Source organism: Mus pahari, chromosome 6 (genome assembly GCF_900095145.1).
Source record: "Mus pahari chromosome 6, PAHARI_EIJ_v1.1, whole genome shotgun sequence".
Classification (NCBI taxonomy): domain Eukaryota; kingdom Metazoa; phylum Chordata; class Mammalia; order Rodentia; family Muridae; genus Mus; species Mus pahari.
The window spans coordinates 90,164,636-90,186,093 of record NC_034595.1 but is presented as its reverse complement, the minus strand read 5'-3'; the positions used below and the strand labels follow the sequence as shown (position 1 = coordinate 90,186,093).

Below are 21,458 nucleotides of genomic sequence, written 5' to 3'. Positions count from 1 at the left end.
CTCCATGAGGCAGGCCCTCACTGCCCCATGCTTCAGTTTCTCACTTATACCTCACAAAGTCACTTCAGGTGAGGCACGGTCACAGTGAAGATTATCTGTGACAAGGCCCATACAAAGAATTTACCATTTCATAGCTCCTACTAACATCATTTGTTTTCCCAAGAACAGAGTCAAATTCTAAATGTGAGAGCAATAAAAACCATACCCAGCAGTGAATGCACTTGGGACAGCTCCCACAAATTGTCCGAGTGGCATGGGGTCTGCAGGGGCATGATGGGACAGGTCAGCAGGTCAAAATAGCCAGGTATGATTACAGCTTTGGACCATGGAAAACGAGTGTCTTTGTGTTGGGAGGCCGTAGTGATGGAGCCGAGCATCTTCCCCTGGCACGTACCCTGTGTTGCCAGCTCTCCTCTGTCACCAGTGGGCAGAATTGAGCTTAACTTAAAACACGAGTTACAGGCGAGGGTAAGTCTGGGCACACCTAAAAACAAACTGTTACAAGAAGGAAAAAAGGTAAGAATTACAAAAGAAAAACAAAACAAAAAGAAAAACAAAAAAAACTTCCCCAGTGATTGATGTTTGCAAGCTGAGCCCTCCTCGCCTTGGTAAAACAGATCCATGGCTATTTTTGGCGTAGTCTTAAAAAGGCAATGGATGGATGGCCTGGTGGGTGCCAATCTGCAGAAACAAACTCCTTCCTCAGCTCAGGACTCAAAATATACCCCAGCAGAGAGGTTCTGACTCTAGCTGCCAGTGTGCAGAGAGAGGCCATAGAAGGTCAGTGGAACACCTTCGTCACATGATCCCTGGTCCACAAGTGTGCAGAGAGAGGCCATAGAAGGTCAATGGAACACCTTCCCGTCACATGATCCCTGGTCCACATGGGTGTGTGGTATTTTTGAAACAGCTTAGCAACCAATTTCGGCCAGTTTCCCTCTAGCACAATGGAATTGGTATGTAATAAAATGATGTTTTGGCCATCTGCAAAGGATAGTCACTTCCCACCAATCAGCATGCACTGGAATCCCAAGACAGCAAAGACTGCAACGCTGTGGGGAGGACCAAGTGCTGACCTGGGAGGGCAAACTGGGCCTCAGGGCCTGGCTGCCAAGGCCAGGGCACATTTTGATGAGACTCTGTAACCAGACCTTGCATGGACCAGACAAACCCCTCTGCAGCAGACAGGCTCTTGTATGTAAATGAGGGGGAGTGCAGGCAAACCCCAACATCTCCAAGAACAGACCCTTTCCTCGCTGGCTTGAGCAGGCAAGCACACAGGAAAGCTGTGATCCCCGTGTGAGCCCCGCTAAAGACACCCTGACTCCAGACAGTAGAAACATGGCCATAGGTAGTGTGAGTTTTCTGAAATTACAGCTTTGGGAAGAAACTAAAACCACATGTGACGCAGAATCACAACAGGACACAGAACAATGTGTACAGAATGAGAGAGCTCTGCAAATTTAGTTTAAAAAGAAAGAACTGTCATGTCTAAGCATGACAGGAGAAAAAAACTCAATGAGAGAACACACATGTTTAAAGTGATTCTCAAGGTCACTCGTGGATCCAGCAGAAGAGGCAGCCCAAGTGCTCCGCACACGGGGTCCCCACAGGGGACTCTGACCCAGGCCATCACTCCCGAATGGCCTCTGCAGCATGTTGGTATGCTTTTAACGAGCCATGCTTCACTGGACCCTAATCTGTTGAGACGTCACGCCCCATTTCCATCCTGACATCCATCATGCTTCAATTAAAATTTAGTAAGCACCCCAAATCCCAAACCCACTCTCTGAGAGGGGTCTGTGGTCCAGGAGATGCCAAGGCTGGCTCCACATGAGGCCGCACCTTTTAAGCCACACCATGAAGCTAAGAAAGTTAACCCTGAAAGGTCTGGCTCTAAGAAGGGAAGTCCTTTATGTCCCATAGAATATCTTTAAAGTGCACCAAGTTAAAACTATACCTAGGCATGGTAGCCTATGCCTCTGACCCCAGTACTAGGAGAGCTGAGGTAGGATGTCAAATCCAAGGCCAACAATAGGACATATAGCCAGACCTTGTCTCAAAAAAAAAAAAAAAAAAAAAAAAAAAAACAAGCAATAAAAAGAAAATTTTTCTAGACCATCCTGTATCCTAACATCTCACATTATGAGGGAATCAAGTTATTCACAATGCGTTCTACACCCAGGAAAACCTGGCACACCATGAAGACACACCACGCTCAGTCTCTTGCTGGGTGTCTCCACTCCAAGGTAACCCAGAAGTCAAGTATAGAATAAGAGAGACCTGCATTCCTGATGCCATCTGGCCACACCATCCCCCTACAGCCTCAGTTTCTCAAAACAGTGGGTTGGGCATGCGGACCTTCAAAAGTTCATTATAAAAAAAATCAAGAGTGAAATTCTGCGCTCAGATGTAGGCACACAGAAGTATGCAAGGTTTCCATTACTGTGACCAAATTCCTGCCACAACTTAGAGTTAAGACATGTTTCTTCTGGCCCATGGTTTAGAGCTCTCTCTGTGGCCATGGTCAGTTGGCTCTGGGACACTTGGGTCTGTGCTTAGTCCAAACACCGTAGTGTGGGGTGAAGCTGCTCTCCTCATTCAAACACAACGAAAGGAAAAGGGCCCAGGGTCCCCACAACTCCTTCACTGGCTTGCCCAGAAGGCTAACTTCCTTCCACTCAGCTCCACCTCCTAAAAGTTCCACTGCCTTCCAACAGTGCCATCAGCAGAGGATCGAGCCTTCTATGTATGCAACCCTTTGAAGTCTTTAAGATTCAAACTCTAACTGTTGGGCACAGTCAACAACTGTTAGCTCTTACCCCCAACCCTGGTCTCCCTGCCCCTCTCCCCCTTTCTGTTTTTGTAGAAGACAGTGTGTAGAGAAGAAGTGAGCTCAGGTGCCAGGACAGATGTAGTTTGTGGCACTTCGCCCTGACCCGGCACTTGGTGAAGGGCAGCTCTCAGCCTCTCTCTCCTTCCTTCCCTATCATGCTGCGATTCCTCCCTGGACCTGAGGGAAACTGGCATCTGCAGCAAAGCTACACACATTTCAGAGATGAGTGATGAGGGGCCCCAGGGGAAATCTGCAGCTGCAGCACGATGCTTTAGTTGCCATAAGAACAAAACAGCCCGTGAAACATCAAGAGTCGTCAGAAAAATGCGTGCTTCCATGTCAGGGTTATTTCAAAACTACAGTAATAACTGAGCTGGCTGTCAGCTAAACACACTTTCATATAGAGTTTAAAAGGCAACTCTCACAGCTGAGCAGAGGGGGACCTGGCCACACCTCCAACTCTGGCTTCCCTCATCTACAAAGGATTAGGCTGTGACCAAAAAAGAGTCAACACTTCCCAGAGTGCACTTGGCAGAACACACAATATCCAGAGAGTGGTGGATGGAACAATCACTGCAACTTCAAGTTTCTCTGGCTCCCTAGAAGAACTAGCATGCATGTGTGTATGTGTTTGTGTATGTATGCGTGTCTATGTATATGTGCACACGGGCACCCTAAGATTATCTCTTTTATACCCACTCTCTCAAGTCCAGCACGAGCCACCTGTGGCTGGCTCTCTCACAGAGCTACTTAGCTCCTGAAACCAATGCCCCCCCCCATCCTGAGGGTCCCCCTCAACTCCTGTTCACATCCCCTCCTATCAGCCTGGATTTGTCTCACACACCTGCTCACAGCTGGAGCTTCAGGCCCTAGAAACAGACTGTTGCTCTGGGGACTTCCAGGCTGCTAGGGGAGTTTTATCTGGGATTGATGGAAATCTCCTCCTATCAAATTGTTTTCCTGGTGAGAATGCTCTCAGCCCCAACAATTAAATCAAAGTAAATGAGCAGAGCAGATGAACAGTTGGAAACCCCTGCTTTCAGGGATGCCTCATTGCTTCACATCCAGGAAGACATGGGACACAATGGAAAAAGCAGACTTGGCTCCAGAGCCCCATTAAATCATTTAGGTAAGCCGAAGGCCTCCTGGGGGTAGATTTCAATTATTCCTGTGGCTTTACAATGTCCATTATTTTAATATTTTCAAACAGTACCTCACTGCCAGCTCATCCACAGCATCGTTTTAAAGCCCATTGTTTTATGTTTAAATTTAAAAAAGTTTACAAAAAGAGCTGAATACTTTAAAAACAGATGTAATAGAACTTTTGGTTGTTAAACCTTTCAGACTAGAAAGGACACTGCTGGTCTGGGGCTGGCTGAGGAAGCTTGCCCAGCGTGGGGGTCTGGGTTAGCTACCTTTGTGGATGCCTGCAGAGGTGTGGCCCAAACGCAAGCTTCTAGAAACTAAAGCAAGGTAAGTCGGGGGAAGGGGTCATAATAATGAGCTCTATAATCAATGTGTATCGTGGGCTTTACCAATACAGATGGACTCAGAGTAAGACCACCATATGAAACTCATCTTCTCTATAGGAAGCAGCTCAGAGCCCAGAGGTGGGGTGTGGCCTGGGAGAGGAATGGTTTCCTGTGTTTTGAATTCCACACACAGAGCCCAGCAGATAGGATCCTCGCGCCTCACTGGGCTGGCGTGAGAGCACCTGAGGTGGGTACGCACCAGGTCGATCAGATCACTGAGGTTTTTCTCAATCTGCTGTGGAGGCAGGCGCCTCATCAGGTCCAAGGCGCAGTCCAGCTGCTGATCGCTCTGTGGAGGGACAGAGAAAAGCATCTAAGTATTTACACCAACACTGAGAACTCCTACGAAAGGCTTCCAGCCCTTCTGATGCTTGCTCAGGTCATGCTGAGACCATAGGAGCCCTGCGGAAGGAAGACCCTCTGCTAGGCCTGTATGGGCCTGCAGCCTGGATGGATGCTGTGCAGGCAGCCTGCTCCCTTTTATAGAGCAGCCTGTCTGTGTGAGATCCTGAAGAAGGAGAAAGGGAGATGGCAGCCCACCAAGCCCTCTTATTCAACAGAGCTGACATCTGTAGGTGCCAACTCCAGGGCTAGTTCTACAGTAAGCAGATTCTCACAGAAAGTTATGGTGAACTCTGCTCTAAGCTGAAGATGAACACCATCAGGTGACACTGCCAGGCCAGGGGCCCTGATAACGGTACCAGAAAGAAGGAAGCAAAGAACTGGGACCAAGGTGCACGATGGAATGCCAAGTGCATCACTCGGTGCCTAAGGTTTCCCAGGCCTCTTTGCAAACTGGTCTGAAACCTGAAGCACTCAAAGTCAAGAGCTTGTGTCAGGCTAGCTGGAAGGAAAAGCACCTTCCACCAAACATGGCCACCCGAGTTATGGACTGTCTGCTCACAAGTTGTCCTCTGACTTCCACAAGTACACCTTGGCATGCAGACGTGCCCAAACACAAAAGAAATGAATTAACTTTAAGAAGGGCTCACCCTAGCAGTAAAATAGAGCACAGTGAACTGTGTCAACTGCTGCCCCAGGTACTGGGGGCTAACCCCATTCTCTTCCCCTGAGCACCTTTCCAAAGTTACACGCAGTGTGGTGCTTCGTGCCCTCCCCCCCACATTGACTAACACTCATGGAGACCCCAGGGCACCATGCACCCCAGATACAGAGAAATCATCAAGGGCGGGGTGAGGGTGAGGACGAGGCTGAGTAGGGCAAGAGCAGTGAAGAGCAAAGGAATTTGGACCACAGCGGATCCATCCCAGAAAATTAGACCTGGGACTCCGTGAGGAAAGTGTGTGGGGGACAGAGAAGACTGGGCCGGATGGGGTGTTCTGAGGACAGACTGCCATCCATGGACCTGATACCTGCTCTGGCCAACTCAGGACTTTTGAAAACCTTACATGAGCAAGCTACAGAGTCTCACAGAGCACACACGGGAACCCTCAAAATGCCACATCAGCCATCTCAACTCTACTAACCACAGCAAGCATGGGGCAGGAGCCTACTGTGTATCCACCACAGACTGGCACAGAGCTAGCTGGAGCCAATCCTATCTTCACATATACATACATGGCAGGCTGTTAAAGAAAAAAAAAAAGTCTGTCCCTTGCTCAAGATCGTTTGATCATTTATTCTCAGAGAACAAACTCTAAAGAAAACCAAGTCTCCCAGGCTCCTGCTGCTGCTTTGTTTAATGAGGCCTTCAATCACCATGGACTTCTTGCTCCTACCATGCACTTTTATGGCAAGATACATCAGCCAGGACCATAGCAGCATGGACCGGCTCAGTGGCACAGGAAGCTAGTGTAATGCAGCCAGGCTATGGCAGAGAGAGCTCCCTGACTACAGAAAGGCATCACCATCCTTAGTGCCTTGAGCCAGTGTCTTCACCTTCACCAGCCTTCACTGTGCACAAGACAGGGAGAGGAACCTGGGTAGTACTGTATATAGGGTGTCAGCACGCGGCAGCAGTATTCGGCTAATACCTGAGCACCTTATGTAAATATCATTCAGGCCTCACATATGTAAAACACTGATCTCGGAAGCTGGAGAGAGGGCCCAGAGCTTAAGAGCAAGTGTTGCTCTTCTAGAGACCAGAGTTTGATTCCCAGCACCCATACCAGGTGGGTCACAATCACCTAACTCCAGCTCCAGGGGACACTCTATAATTCTGACTTCTGGAGCACTCGAATGCATGTACATGTGCGCTCACAAGTGCACACGCCCCCCCACACGTACACATATCACTGTTTTATACTCCTATCTTATCTTAGCTACAAACCACCGCAGGTGTCAGATCTTGTTTCTGCCCATGCACAGTGAAACCCCTGGAGTGGGAGACATGCTTGGGTGGCAGACTGCTTGCCTAGTGTGTGCAGGGCCCTGGGTTCAATGCCCAGAATAAACCAAGCACAGTGGCACAGTCTGCAATTTTAGCACTTGGGAGGCAGACAAGAAGCTCACAAGTTCACCATCACTGTCACCTATGTAGTGAATGCAAGACCATCCTGAGACACATGAGACCCAGCCCCCAAATAAGGGGTTGGGCAGGAGCTGGAAAGTTGGCTCAGTGGTTAGGAGCACACGCTGCTCTTGCAGAGGACCTGGCTTCAGTTCTTAGCACCCTTGTGAGGAGGTTCACAAATGGCTGCAACTCCAGTGCAAGGGCATCTAACGCTTCCAGCCTCTGAACATGCAGACATGTACACATATAAGCATGCTTTTACATAGTTTTAACAATTTATAGTAGTTTGAAACAAAGAGTAGAAACTCTAAATGATTCAGTTGGAACTAGTGTTTCTCACCTAGCAATGATCGCTGTGGGACTAGTCATTCCCACTTGACTTGCTGTTTCAGGACGCACGAGAACACTTCTGCCTGTCATGACAGGGGTAAGGGACGCAACCAGGACTTATGACTAGGGGTCAGCAATACCACTCAACAGCCAGCCCAAAGAACAACTTCCCTAAAACTGCCTAGCTAACCCTGTCAGTTGTGAGGGACCAGGGGACCTTGCTCCTAGTACCCAGTTTAAAGCAAGGGCCCTCTTCAGAAACACCAGGCATGTATTTACCCAGGACCACTCAGGCCCTAAAACTTGTGGGTTTTGAAAACAGACATTTGCAACCTTCTTCGGAATGCTAAAGAAAATGTCTACATATGTAAGTCACCCTCATTTACAACAGTAGCCCCAATACATTGGGACTTGTGGAGACGGTGAAGGCCAGCATGCAAGAGCCCCATTCTGATCTCTGGGCAGCCTCTTCAGACCCCAAACCCCAGTGTGCCACTCCTCAACCCCAAGGGACCTCTACAGAAGGTCTTGTCTGTAGACTGCCAGACTGCACGCACTGGCAGGCCAGTGCTCCCTGCTGATCTCACTCCAGCTCACTGGGTCCTGTGCTGTCCCAAACCACCCTAACTGGAAATGCTTCACAACAGATTTCTGGGGCTAAGGATGTTTAACTCTCCTTAGGTTAGGAAATGACTAAATGCTTCCCCTAAGTGAAGCAACACGGGAAAACCTGCTGACAGCCTGTAAAAAGTTAAAATTAGAGTGCAGTGGACCAGAGCCACTCGCTAGGAGTCACACCAAGCCTGGGGGTCCGAAGGGAACAGCGTCAAGAACACCAAGAAAACAGGGTAGTGGGGAAGGGTCCCCAGGAGACACCCCCACTTTCATGAGGTCCAGAAACAAGTATGGGTGAACTTGTCTGCTACACATGGATGTATGTGCACCTCAAACTAGTACAGCAGCCTAAGAAGACTGAATACAGAATTCATAACTGTGGAAGAGTTACACAGGCACCAGGAAACAGAAGACAATGTTGTCTGGGTCTCGCAAGACATACCGTGAAGCTTCAAACTGTGTTAATCTGTTACTTACGTAGTCAGCAGACAGGCAGGCAGGCAGGCAGGCAGACAGACAGACAGACAGACACACAAACATATATACATATTTATACATATTTATTTTATGTGTATGGATATATTGCTGCATGTATGTCTATGTACATGCATGGTGCCAATGACTGTCAGAAGAGGGCATCAGATCCCATAGAACTGGAGTTACAGATAGTTGTGAGTCACCTTGCAGGTTCTGGGACTCAAACCTAGGTCCTCTGAAGAGCAACAAGTGCTCTTAACTGCTGAGCCAGCTCTCTAGCCCCATAAATAAAGTACTAGGAAGAAATACCACAGGAGTAAGTAAAGACAGGGTGCAGCTGAGGAGGAGGTCTTTCCTGTGGCTAGATGTCTGTGCGACTTCAGTCTGTGCCTGGCTGTGGCCTGTATGCCCTCTGAGATGCTTCCTAAATGGACGCCTGCTTCCTCCTCCAAAGAGCAAGGCATGGCTGGGTCCCTCTGCCCTGCTTATCTATAAAACCACCCTTGTGGATTCACTAGTCAATAACTGGGCATGGAGTGCCAACCTTGGGCCAGGCCCTGAATTTGGCCTGAGGCATGAACACATGACAGGGACACAGCAGTTTATCTTGGGTCCTGTGCCCATCTTCTTAGACTGCCCTCCCACACAGTTACTTCTTATTTTGCAAACTGCAAGCCCTTGACTAAAATGGCTTCTTGCAAGTGCCCTCCTTCAGAAAGCCAGCTTTCTGGACTTTCCCTTCCATCACACTGGTGGTCTTGGGATGGGATGAAAAATAAGTAGCCAAAGAAAGGCCATTCTACCGCACCTTCCACAGCTCTCTGCCCATTCAATTAGTCACTCAAAACATTATTTATTGTTGCCTAGGTAACCAGCTCTGTTTTTGATGCTCAATAGTGAATACAAAGTCCCTGGTCTTTACAGAGCTTACAGTGCAGGGGGGAAAAAAATTAAAATCAATTAGGAAAAAACCCGCAGTGGGACAAGAGCAGAGGGCATGAAAAGATCCGGGTGCCAGCTTCTGAAGTCCATTAGCCAAAGCAGGGGGGTGGCTTCTGCTAGCTTCCCCATAACTTTAAATCACCCGGCAACAAGTGAACCACTGTCCACATAAGTGAGAACTGAGGCAAATCAAATGCCACAGGCGAGGGCACAGGCGCCCGAGTGTCATCCAATCTCTGCACACAGCCAAACCTGTCCTGCTAAATACACACAAAGACAAAGTTCCTAGGGAAATCATGAGCAAAGTAAGCGCCATCAGTTCCTGAGCAGGGCACACCAAAAGCCAGGCACACGCTGGCCTGTACTAAGCCCCAGCTGTACACTGCACGCACATTCCCCCAGCAATGATAAAGCTGGACATCAAGCCCACTACTAAAGCCAGAGGACTCCCAGGGACATGGGGGGGTGAGTCTGTACCTGAGGCGCCCTTAGGGGCCTTGCAGGGTCACGGTGCACTTCCACAGTCTAAAAGGAAGACAAGGGCTGATGGTGAGACCTTGCACTGTGCCCTGAGGACCAGCACAGCACAGAGAAGGGATGAGCGCTGGTCTGGAGTAGGAGGTGACTGGGCCTTGTAATGAGTGACCCGTATTCAGTTACTCCCAAGCTTCTCACAGGCAGCTCAGTTAACCTGGACCAGGCTTAGAGCCCCGTCACCCCATCAGTGTGGCTCTTGTCTCTTGTCAGGGGGAAGGCTTGTGTTTTTGTGCTGTCTTCTCCGGATTCTGTAAAATCCTCTGCTCTGTGCAGGTTTAGGAGCTCCTGAAGAGTTCAGAGGGATGCCACCAGCCTGTATCACAGGAGACTGATTTCCCAAAGTCAGCCATAACTAGGCACTCTACCCTATCCAGCATGCCTGGTCAGTCTCTCTGCTACTGGACTCACATGTGTCCACAGCCCTTTCTTCTCAGAAGTGGGGTACGTCTTGTGACGACTTTGGCAATCCTACAGCAAGCCTGACCTTGATGACTTCTGAAGATAGATGAGACTGGCAGCTTCTCTCCACAGGAAAAGCAGCTTGGACCTTCTAAGACAGACAGGCCCCTAAGCCCCGGCAGTACGTCCGGCTCCTACTGTGACGACACCAATACATGTCCCTGAGTCAGAATGGCCTGGCTAGGGTGTCCCTAAGTGGATGACCACAGAAACCACTCTGGAGGAACTTTGGAGACACTAGGGAATTTCGGGTAACCTTGTTGGAAGGCAGTAGCACAGTTTCTTGCAATGACCACTGGGGGGCAGTCTCACTAGATGAGCCTTGGGCAGAACAGACCATCAAGGGACCTTCTCAGGCATGCTCAGAAGACTGCAGAGTCAGTAGCTACTGGGTAGAACAGACAGGAGAGGAGTTGAAAAGCGCAGAGTGCATGCAGTCTGGGCACCCTTGGAACACGGTATATCTAACTCCAGGGAGAACCAGGAGCTCACACTACTAGGTCTTCCAGGAGGAAGTGGGCCTGGTTCTCCTGACCGGTTGGGCAGATGTGGACTCTGGTGGCATCTGTATATAAACAGAGCCTGCAGAGCTAGTTTACATTCCAGAGGGGTTTAGTGAATACTCACTTCACAGACTGCACAGGATAAGCTGCTGGCGCCAGGAGGCTGGGCTGACTTACCACAGACTTGTGGTGTCTCACTTGACCAGGACTGGCCTCCAGGACGGTCTTGTGACCCAGCAAGCAATTGTTTAGCAGAATCTGTTTTCTGCCTTGGAACACAGAACAGTTTGTGCTGGGGGCTATTTGGGAGTGAATGGAGGGCAAACCCAGCCTCCATGTCAGGTCACTCTGGAAAAAGGAACATTTTGGTTTAATAAAATGAAAAGTGATTTTTCTATTGAATAACTGTCCCTGGGAGGCACACTGATGACAGTGGCCCAGACACAGTGTATCCTCAGGATGGCACTTGTTTCCATGGAAAATCTACTGAGGAAACAAAGCAACATCTACTTGGGCTGAAGGTCCCTGAAACTTTGGGGTCTACTGCACACTGTCATGGGTGGGTCAGTGACTAAACAGACTAAATCAAACATCACGTGACACACCAGGAACCATTTAGCACTATCTTAGATCATGCAGATGTCTCTAGAAAATGGTAATCTCTCAGGAAGAAAGGAGCTCAGGTCCCTGAATGGCCTGCCAGCTCATGTGCAAGAAGTAATTCCCTGCTTTACCTTGGCAGAAAGAATGAACCCTTTAAAGCGAGCAGCAATGCCGTTTTGACAGTGCCTCCTTCTCACACTGCAGAACTCTCAGCGAGGAATAAGGACATGGCTTCTCTGCCAGGACACGCTCTGGGCAGTCCAGGGACCATTCTTCCTGGTTTCTGTCTAACTTGACACAGGCTTTCCATGTGGGCTGCCAACGGTCTCTAGGAAGCAGGGGTGTCACTTCAGGTGCCAAGTCACTCTGCATGAACTAAGGAGGATAAACTTGAAAGCCAACATCCCGCCGCACACAACCCCCTGCCTTGTGTGCCATGGAGCAATGGTTCCCTAACGCTGCAGTGAGAGGGGGGGCAGAAGGACAAGGACAGACTAAGTCTACAGGTACTGTCAAGAGGTCCTCCCGGAGCACCTTGCAGCCTGCCCTCTGATGCCTTCTCATCCAGTGTCCCACAGAGGTTGCAGCTGAGAACAGTCGACTACTTGAACCATCTCCCTATTTCCTGATGTCTCCAAGCCCACCTGAGGTTATCAAAACTGCACCAATGTGACAGGCTTAGAAGAGTCCCAAGATGCCTAGACATCTGACCCAACAGTGGGAATTTCCGTGTGCTTCTCCCAGAGGAAACTTAGCAACCTGCACGCAGCTCCTGTCTGGCTCTCCAGCCACCATGATGGACTGACTTTCCCTGACACAGCCCGTGGGACCCAACGCCTCCAAGCCAGTCACCCTCAGCTGTGCTTCTGTTTGCGGTGTCAGCTCCCACCTGCACAACTCAGGGTCGTTTCTCCATGGAGCCTGGAATTCACTCTGTGAGGTTGGTGGAAAGGCAGAGTTCTCTGAAAGGAACGGGTTTCCAGCATCTCCAGGAGGCACAGCAGGGAGGCAGAAACACTCTATGAGTTCCAGGCCAGCCTGGTCTACAGAGTGAGTTCCAGGACAGAGAAACTTTGTCTTAAAATTCAAAACAAAACAAAACAAAAAGGCCAACTCAATGAGCAAACCAATTCCAAAAGAAAAGGGAAGGAAGTGGAGTTGTTGCCTCTGCTGCTGAGCACTGAGGAGCACTGAGCAGCACTGAGGAGCACTGAGCATTTAGGCTCATGTCCTGGGGAAAGTGTGCCAGCCTCACAGGTGAGTGAAGGCAGTCAGGAAGCTCAGGCCTATGGCCTGGAGCCAGAGCAGAGCACTGTGACACTGAGACTGATACTGGCCTCCACGCCCAAACGTTCTACAGAGACCACTAACCAACAGTATCCAGTCTAAATTCACTTCCTGTAGCAGCCTGCCAGCTCAGAGAATTAATCAGCAACAGTGAGGGTCTTCTCCTGGGGGGGGGGGGGCGTTGAGAGGGGGTAGTTCCACCACCAATCTGTCTCCTTGGATTACAACCATGGTCTCACACACCACTGACAGGTGATTTCTTAAAAACACTAAAACTTTTTGGAATCTGTGTCTCTGGGTGAGGGTTTCCTGGCCCCTTTAGAAGAGTCCACAGGGCGCCATCACCTATGGTCGCAGATGCCTCCAGCCCCTGCCTCTGCACGATCCTGGTTTCATGTAACCAGCGACTAATCCTTCCACTTTGTAACTGGCAGCTAGACACATAACTAGGGCAATCCCAAGATGTCTTCAATAGATGGCATGTGTACTGTTCACATTCACTTCGATGGTACGAGAAGCTCAAACACACTCTGCTCAAAGGCCAGGCAATTAGTCCAGAGTGTCCCTGTATTCCAAACCTGGAAGAAAACTGTTTGGACCAAGGTCCGCATGTGCACTGGCTGAGAGAAGTCAACTCTTTTTGTAGCAGCGGCAGCCGACTGACAAGAACCTTCTCTTAAACACATCCATGAGCTACTCTGGATGCAATTCGTAGTATTTGGATATTTTTTAACATAATACATTATACATAATATTTACCCCAATAAAGTACTTGCACCAATTTCAAAGGTGGGGGTAGGAATATGACGGATCAGTTCCCATCAGCCAACAGCACAAATAGTCCCAAAGCAGCAATATATGAAGAATGGGGATTGGGGGGAGGGGGTCTCCATCAACCCAAGCATTTTACTTACAAGGAGAACAGGGCTGTTTCTTGATTTAGGTCTAAAGGAAGGCTTGAAAGGAACACAATACTTGTACATCACATAAGCACTCGGTGGGCTGGAATACAGCTCAGAGGTAGGCTGCTTTCTCAGCCCATGTGAGCCCTGGGTTCAAGTCCCAGCAGAGCACAAAGAAAAACAAGGACTCACAGCTATTTTAAAACATTTTTAAACTTTTAACTCACACCCACACTTGCACACATGTGCATGACATGTACTGATCAGATCAAGGCCTCTCCATGCAGCCTGCCATGCGTGTCTTTTCGCAGGGTCATCAGGGATCCCCTAGCAGCTACTTTGAGTATACAGTTAACTGCAGGTGCCCACTGTGCTGTGGAACACTGACAGAAGTTCCAGGCACCTCTGCCCTTGGTTTCTCCTACTTCCAGGCCCATGTTTGAAGGAAAACTGTACCTAACTTCTGAGCATTGCTGTCTGCTTGTCCCCACTCAAAGGCTAGGCGCCACACTCAACTGTCAATCACAGGTACAGAACAGTAGACAACAGGATCCTGCAAGAACCTGTCCCCACACCCCTCCACTGGATCAACAAAGCTACTCTGCTGATGGGTACCTATGATGCAATACTTGCCAAAATATAACGTGCTTGCAAATTTAAACTAAGACCTAGTACTCCTCTCTTCTGGTTTATATCATGACCTACAGGACAAAGAGATGACCCTCCCACACCCAAAAAAGACACTTCTTGGCTTTACTGTTCAAGACCTAAGGTAGCCTGGCAAATCAGAAGACAGAAAAGGATGTCAAACCCAGCCTCGAAAAACCAAAAAAAGAAAAAAGAAAAAGATGTCAAGCTTACACCCGCCATATCCTAGCAGTGGGGTCTGGACAAGTCTGTCACCTTCCTAATCCTTAATTCTTTCATCTGTTAAACACAACTAACCATGCTATCTCCAGTGCAAGGTTCCTGCAAGGCTGAGCAGCACCTGTAAAGAAACCCACACCATCTCAAACTGTGTCCAAGGAGAAGCAGGCTTCACAAAGACCCTCTTACAGCTGATGCGGTCCTGGTGCCAGGCTCCAGGGTTTCTAAAGCCCTGCCTGCCCTCTGCTTATCAGTTAACATTACCTGAAGGCATACAAGAGTCTCCAACAAGGGCTTGAAAAGCCAGTCACAAAGCTAATCATTTTGGTTCTTCATTAAACCAAAGCATTCTCTCCAAGAGGAGCTGGTGCCATCTGCACACGTGGGTCCTCTGAGCTGGTACATGCCTTGCCAGTGAGCCCCACTGGCAGAGGCTTGGAGCCCCTCCCCTCCTCTAATGAATATGTTGAGAACAGGGTTTCAAGGGAAACTGTCAAGGGAAGGAGTTGAACACCCAGGAATGGGCAGAAAGAGGTAGACAGGGAGGCAACCACCCTGGGCGTTACTGCTGGGTACCATCAGGCTACTGCCCAAAGCAGCCCTAATGACATCAGGACAGCTTCCACTACGTCACAAGTGGCAGGCTCCACCTCACAGCCAAGGAGACATCAGGAAAACTATAGCTATAGCTCTGTATGTGTGTACGGAGTTACACATGCATGTACACAAATGTACATGTGTGAGCTAGGAGACATGCTTTCTTATTTTATTATTTCGATAGATCTCCTCACTGGCCTAAGACTTACTAAGTAGGATCTGTCGGCCTTGACCTCCTTGCTGGGACTGTCAAGGTCACTGCCTTGAGTGTTCCACAAGCCAATGTTCCCTGTCCTAAGGCCCTGCCATCTCTTGGTGACATTTCCACAAGAGGAATAACCAATTATTCAATATCTGGGTTGGTACCACTGAGCTACAGAGGAAGCAGGCAGTCCCCTGGGCAAGGAATGATGAGAGCGAGGTCTGCATTCAGATCTGGACCCCGTCAATCTGTGTATGGGCTGGGGCAGGCCTCTAAGCTCCGAGCTGGAGTCTTCCCTAGAACTAAGGGTAGTAACGTCCGGCTCCACACTTTTCTTTTAAGAGGAAATGGGGTGACTAATACATACCTGGGACATTCAATGTTCAATGACCGTTACATGTGAGTCAACAGGAAACAGAAAGGCAATGAAAAGATTTAAAAAGTCTCACATTTCAAACCGAAGGCAGAGCTCTGGCCACCTCTAGGAAACAATGCTGGATTCTCCATGACAGCACATCCGAGACTGTGCCCAGGAGACCCGGAGATCCATGAGCCTGGTTGGTTCCAATGCCCGTTCAAAGGGGGATAACTGGCTTCCTGACTTGGACTGTACATCTACACGTGCCTGGAAGAGTGGACCCACAGGCAGGCCAGGAGAACCAATCTCTACGGACCCCAACACTCAGTTTCTTGGAATGGCACTTCCCATCCCAAGGCAGAGAAGCTCTCATCCAGATAGATATGCCCCTGTCTGACAGACAGCTTTCACTGATAGTAAACAACTTTGATTGGGGGACATAGCTCACCTGTCACAGGCCAGCAGTCACAAGGCCCCCAGTATTGACCTCTCAAAACTTGACAATTACATAGCTTTCTGTAAAATGTCCCAAGCCTCTGAGAGCAGGAGAGGAGAAATTGAAGGAAAGCCTGAGGCCTGAAACCCCATCACCTCTTCTACACTGTACATTCCTAACATACAGGTAAACATGGCTGTCAGGACTACATGCAACCCCACAGAGAACTGGGATACACATAGAACCCCTCTGAGCCCTGAGCTACACACAGAACTCCACCGAGCTCTGAGCTACACACAAGCCCACCGAGCTCTGAGCTACACGCAAGCCCACCAAGCACTGGGAGACACACTTTCCCAAGCAGTGATTTCCAAGAAAGAGAATACACAGTGCCTCAACTGTTTCTGCCTCTTGGACCCCAGAATGGCTGAGTTGCCTGGGTACCCTCTGCAGGGTGAGAGTTGGTGTGAAGAAAGGGACCCTACACCAGGAGACAAGTCACAGGGGAGCAGGGTTACTGTCACAGCAAGATGTCCTAGTACTGCAGTGTTAGAAAGGCATCTATCTGGGATCCTCCCACAAGCACAGAGAAACCAGATAAACTGCTACCCAGGGGCCTCAGCAAAGCCAGCTTCAAAACTCACCCATGAGACAAAGAGAAAACATCTTTGCTTCACCTTGCCAAGGTTGTTTGATACTTAGCTCATACATTCTGTGCCAGATAGAACAGGCCAAGTCAGTGAAACGGAGGGGGTGTTCTGCTCATGGAGAGGTAGAAGGCGCCCCTGTCTAACCCCTGACGCCCCAGACAACAGTGTCTGGATGGCCAACAAATGCTCAGCTCTGTTCAGAGCCAGACAGAGCATCTATCCACCCCTGAGTATTGTTCTTACCTCCCACGGCAGGAGAGGGGCAGAGGCACATGGTTCCGAGGTCATACTCCTCATCTGAAGAACTGTGGGAATGCTTACGGAAACCCTTGTCACAGCTCTGCCAGCTGGAATAACTGCTTTGAGAGAGGCTGAGAAGTGGGGAGTGCAGGCCCTGACATGACACAGGACGCCGGGCAGGTGTTGGGGACTATCGCTAGTGACCCCACTGTACTCTGTAAACATCACAGCTCCGTGCTTGCGGTGCATGCTGTTCAAGCAGGAAGTGGGGGTATCCCTGTGCACCTCGGTAAAGCTCCCTGCAGCTTTGGAAAGGCAGATTGTAATGAGAAAACTCTATTAGGAAATGAATCAAAGACAGCCAGAAGAAAGGAAGTTTCCCAGGATGACCCACCCGTCTTCCCACGCTGGCGTCTCTTGCTTCTATGTGACAGGGGCAAGGACTACCTATCTGTGCGCTGTTTCCCATGAGACTCTGCACAGGGCCTGCAGACCACGTCAGAGGCTGTGTCTGCACCTCAGCTCTGGAACTTAGGAGTGGTCACAAGACAGTAAGGACACAGGTGTCAGGCTTGAGTCCCCAGCAAGGGCTGACCCAGGATTTCACTGTCATCAGTAAGGTTTGCTCACTTCCTTCTCATTTCCCTTGTGGCCTTTGGCTGAGGAACATGACTTAGCTCCTTCTCACAGGAGGATTCATTCCAGAGCAAGGGGCAGTGTAGGAATCTGCTTCTAATCAATGATGGACAACAGCCTTGCTCTTCAGCCAGACTTATTGTGAGTTCCATCCAAGACCATGCAAGTTCAAGGCGGTATGGAGCATAGAAGCCATTCCTCAACAGCATCAGCCGGCACAGGAGCTGCTGGCTTTAACTGTCTGTCCACCTGAGAGGAACACCACAGCCCTAAGGGAAAGAAGTGAAGTGCAGGACTGTCCCAGCCCTAGGGATGGGCACTGCAGCATCTTAGACACCCAATTCCTGTAAACCACAGCCATACACACTCAGGACGGAACGGGAAAAGTCTACATCAAGTAGCAGGGATTTTGAGTTAGGATCTTTGTTTCTTAAAGAATCACAGACTCTTGGGGGAGTTTAGTTACTCCAGAGTCCCCTCCCTACACAGCCCCAAAGCACTCCAGTTCCTATGACAGTTACCCAGTGAACATCCGTTTTTACAGGCAGCCTGTTCAAAGCCTGGCCACTTGGTAGCGCTTCCTCCCACCTGCATCTTCCTCCCACTAACAATTCTCTTCTGGCTGGCAGACCCAAGTCCAAGCTTCTCCAGTTCTTTGCCACACAGCATTCTCTAAGACCCAAAGACCTGAAGCAGAGCTGTCAAACTCATCAGCTGCTGTCCCCAGCTCCACCTACGTTCCATGCACAACAGACTTGGGACACTTGCTGGGTTTACTGTGTGCTTAACATGAACTTAACATGTTCCTGACAGAACTGGCCCTTAGAAGTGTGTGTGCATGTGCATGCGTGTGTGCATGCGTGTGTATACAAGCATATGCAGGAAGAGGTCAGAGGGCAACCTTGGGTACTGGTGTCCTTTTGTTTGCCACTGCATACACCAGGTGAGCTGGCCTGCAAGCTTTTGGGAACTGTCATCTCTGTTTCCCATCCATCCCATCTCACCATAGGATTTCACATGTGTGCTACAGGTCCTTATGACTTAGAGGCAAGAGCACCCTACACCATTTCCCCAGCCCATTGTTTGCGTTCTTCCAGCTTCACTCCTGATTTTAGTCCAGACATGAAGCCCAGAAGATGAGACCAGGGCTCATGCAGGGGTAGGAGGGTGGGATGGGGACAACAACTCTTCCCACAGCTAAAGGAAAACACACACGCATTGCTGACTAGTTCAGTGGGCTGCCTAGGAAGTACTTGAGGAACACTCATTCAGGGGACACATTAATAAAAGATATCTTTGTGATCAACAGGCATCAGAAATGGATGATGGCAGGGATGCTGTGGGAACAGTCAAACATCTCTCTGGAAATCCAATCTTCTAGCTCCCTCCACCCTTTCTTTACAGTGAAAAGGTGATTCTGAGTCCAGCCTAAGACCAACTGATCAGAATGACAAACTGGGATCTACCACCAAGACTGTTGTAAGAGTTGGGCTTCAACAAGCACCAAACAGGCGGAGGAGGGACTCTTGGGCAGCATCTGCATTGGCTATGTCTGCATCTACTCCACTGGTTTCCTCTACTGCATCCCAAAGACAGCCTACGATGCTAAAACTCACACTTTCAAGACCAGATGTGGTGGCAACACCTTCAATTCCAACACTCAGGAGAAGATCTCTGTTAGTTTCAGAGCTATAGTGAGTTACTGCCTCAAAACAACACAAGCAAAAATCCACAACCCTTTCAAAGACAATGAAATCAGAGAACAGCTGTAGAGACAAGCCGAGCTGAAAGCAGTAAGTGTGTCACAGTGACGACTCCTGCGTGTCCTGTCTGCCCAGTTTGCATCCCAACCAGAGCATGCAGGGAAGGGACGCATGGCACCCTGGCCACACCAGGAGTCCATTTGCTCAGAGACCATGCTTCCAAGTGGGGGGGGGGGGGCAGGAACACTGCACTGACCTGAGAAACAGCTTTGCGCCAGCCCAGACTGGGGCAAAAGAGGAGTCTCAATGGTAGACAGGGAACAACAGCCTGTTGATAGGGGGAGGGTACAAAGTGGGCACAAGACACACACCTCACTTCACTCACTGAGCAAGTACGACAGCGGATGGCAAGGTAGCATGTCAAATGGCTGCCATCACCAAGACTATAAAACTGTAGGAACACAGTTCTCTCCAGGGAACACCCGCTCTCCAGGTGCCTTGGAAACAAACAAAAACAGAAGAAGCCAAAACTAAACACTCTGGCCATGGCACTGGATTGTACTTCTAAATTAGGGAAACCAACTGCCCACAGCCACACTGCTGTTCAGACTGCAAGGTTTCGTGACAGTGTACTGGCCCCTATGCCAGGCTCCCCAGCCCTGGTGGCACCACAAGCTCTGTGCTCTTTCCTCCTTATACCTAGGCCCCTCCTAACAGATCTGCCTCCTGGGACCTGGAGCCAATCAGGATGCAAACCATTTTACCGACTAGATGAAATTCAGGCGAGATAGCTACAGAGTAGTTTCGCAACTCAGTTTCAAATTGGGAAGAAAAACAATTTAAGGGGGTGGACACAAACCCTGTGACTCAGGAATCCATACAGACCTGTAAGAGGCTCTGGCATTTATAACAGCCTAAAGTGAAGGCAACCTTGATTGTATGCTATGGTAAATGATAATATAACACACGGCAACTTGCAATTTAACAGGAAGTTTCCAGAAGATGTTAGATGATAAATGATGCTGTTGCAAAAAAATCCCCAAATATAAAAGAGGCTTTATCCATAAGGGTAATTCTGAGCGACTTATCCTTCTTTCCTGCTTCAACATGGTTCCTCTGTGTAGTGCCCTGAAAGTGATCCTCCTGCTCCAGTTTCCCAGTGCTGGAAGTACGGGTATGTACCACTAAGCCTGGCAATTCTCTTTTTTATTTTTTGTATTTTCCATAAGCACAAGCTTGCCCATTTACCAACTTTTCTTGATTGTCTGTGTGGATGGATGGATGGATGGATGGTCTATAAAATGTTATGCATTGCAAAAAATAAAATAATAATAATAATAATAAATAGCACCCTCCCACTTCCAGGATCCCTTTATCCAAACATCCCAAAGGGAACAGCCAGCCTGGTCCCTTGAAAAGGCTTTCTGATAAACAGAGTACGATTCAGTGGTAGGTAGAGCACTTGCCCGGCACACATGATGAGGCTCTAGGTTCAACTCTTAGCTCCACAAATGCTACTACCTTCTGCAAAGAATCTGTGTGGTCCACATATATGAAATGACCAGACAGTGGCTTTCTGGGGCAGGGTAGGAACAGAGATGGCGAGGGAAGCATTCTAAGATTAGTCTGTGGTTATGGTTATACAACTCTGTATAATTACTAAAAATCTACAGAACTGCATTATACAATGAGTGCTGGGAATTTTTATTTGAAAGGAAGAATGAGAGAAAGAAAGAAAACAAAATCATAAGCCCCAGAGTAGAGGCAGAAATGGTGGTGGCTTTGAGGAAGGCAGCCATGGCTTAGTCTGTTGCCACGAGAACAGGGCGGGAAAACGTGGTCCATCAGCAGGCGGCTCACCAGATCCCCAGGTCAGCTCCATCAGGCACATGGCCTGAGAGAAGGCTGGCTTTATAGGAGCTGCCAGCTTCACTGCAGAGATGAGTGCAAATGAAGGCAGTGGTGGTTCAGGGGCCTAAGTGCTATCTATGCACAGCTCGGGCAGGACACACTGTGCACTGGAGAACCCCAACCACTCCGCTCTCCCTCAACAGGAACTGTAAAGCCACCGGGTCAAGTGTGCTGTGGATGCTGTGGAAGTGCTCAAAGGAAGTGGAGGAAATGGAGAGCTCTAAGGGAAGATTACAGTGAGCTCTAAGGGAAGATTACAGTGAGCTCTAAGGGAAGATTACAGTGAGCTGTAAAGGGAGATTACAGTGAGCTGTAAAGGGAGATTACAGTGAGCTCTAAAGGGAGATTACAGTGAGCTCTAA

At 49.1% G+C, this 21,458-nt stretch overlaps 1 protein-coding gene across 4 annotated transcripts in view; it reads right to left on the bottom strand.

Annotated features, from left to right (window-relative positions):
- Positions 1 to 21,458, bottom strand: part of Capzb (capping actin protein of muscle Z-line subunit beta) — a 98,222-nt gene that overhangs the window by 47,372 nt on the left and 29,392 nt on the right. For all 4 annotated transcript variants that reach the window (XM_021199476.2, XM_021199477.2, XM_021199474.1 and 1 more), the window contains exon 2: positions 4,568 to 4,657. In XM_021199476.2, coding sequence (XP_021055135.1) covers positions 4,568 to 4,657 — 90 coding nt within the window. The remainder of the gene's footprint in view (positions 1 to 4,567; positions 4,658 to 21,458) is intronic.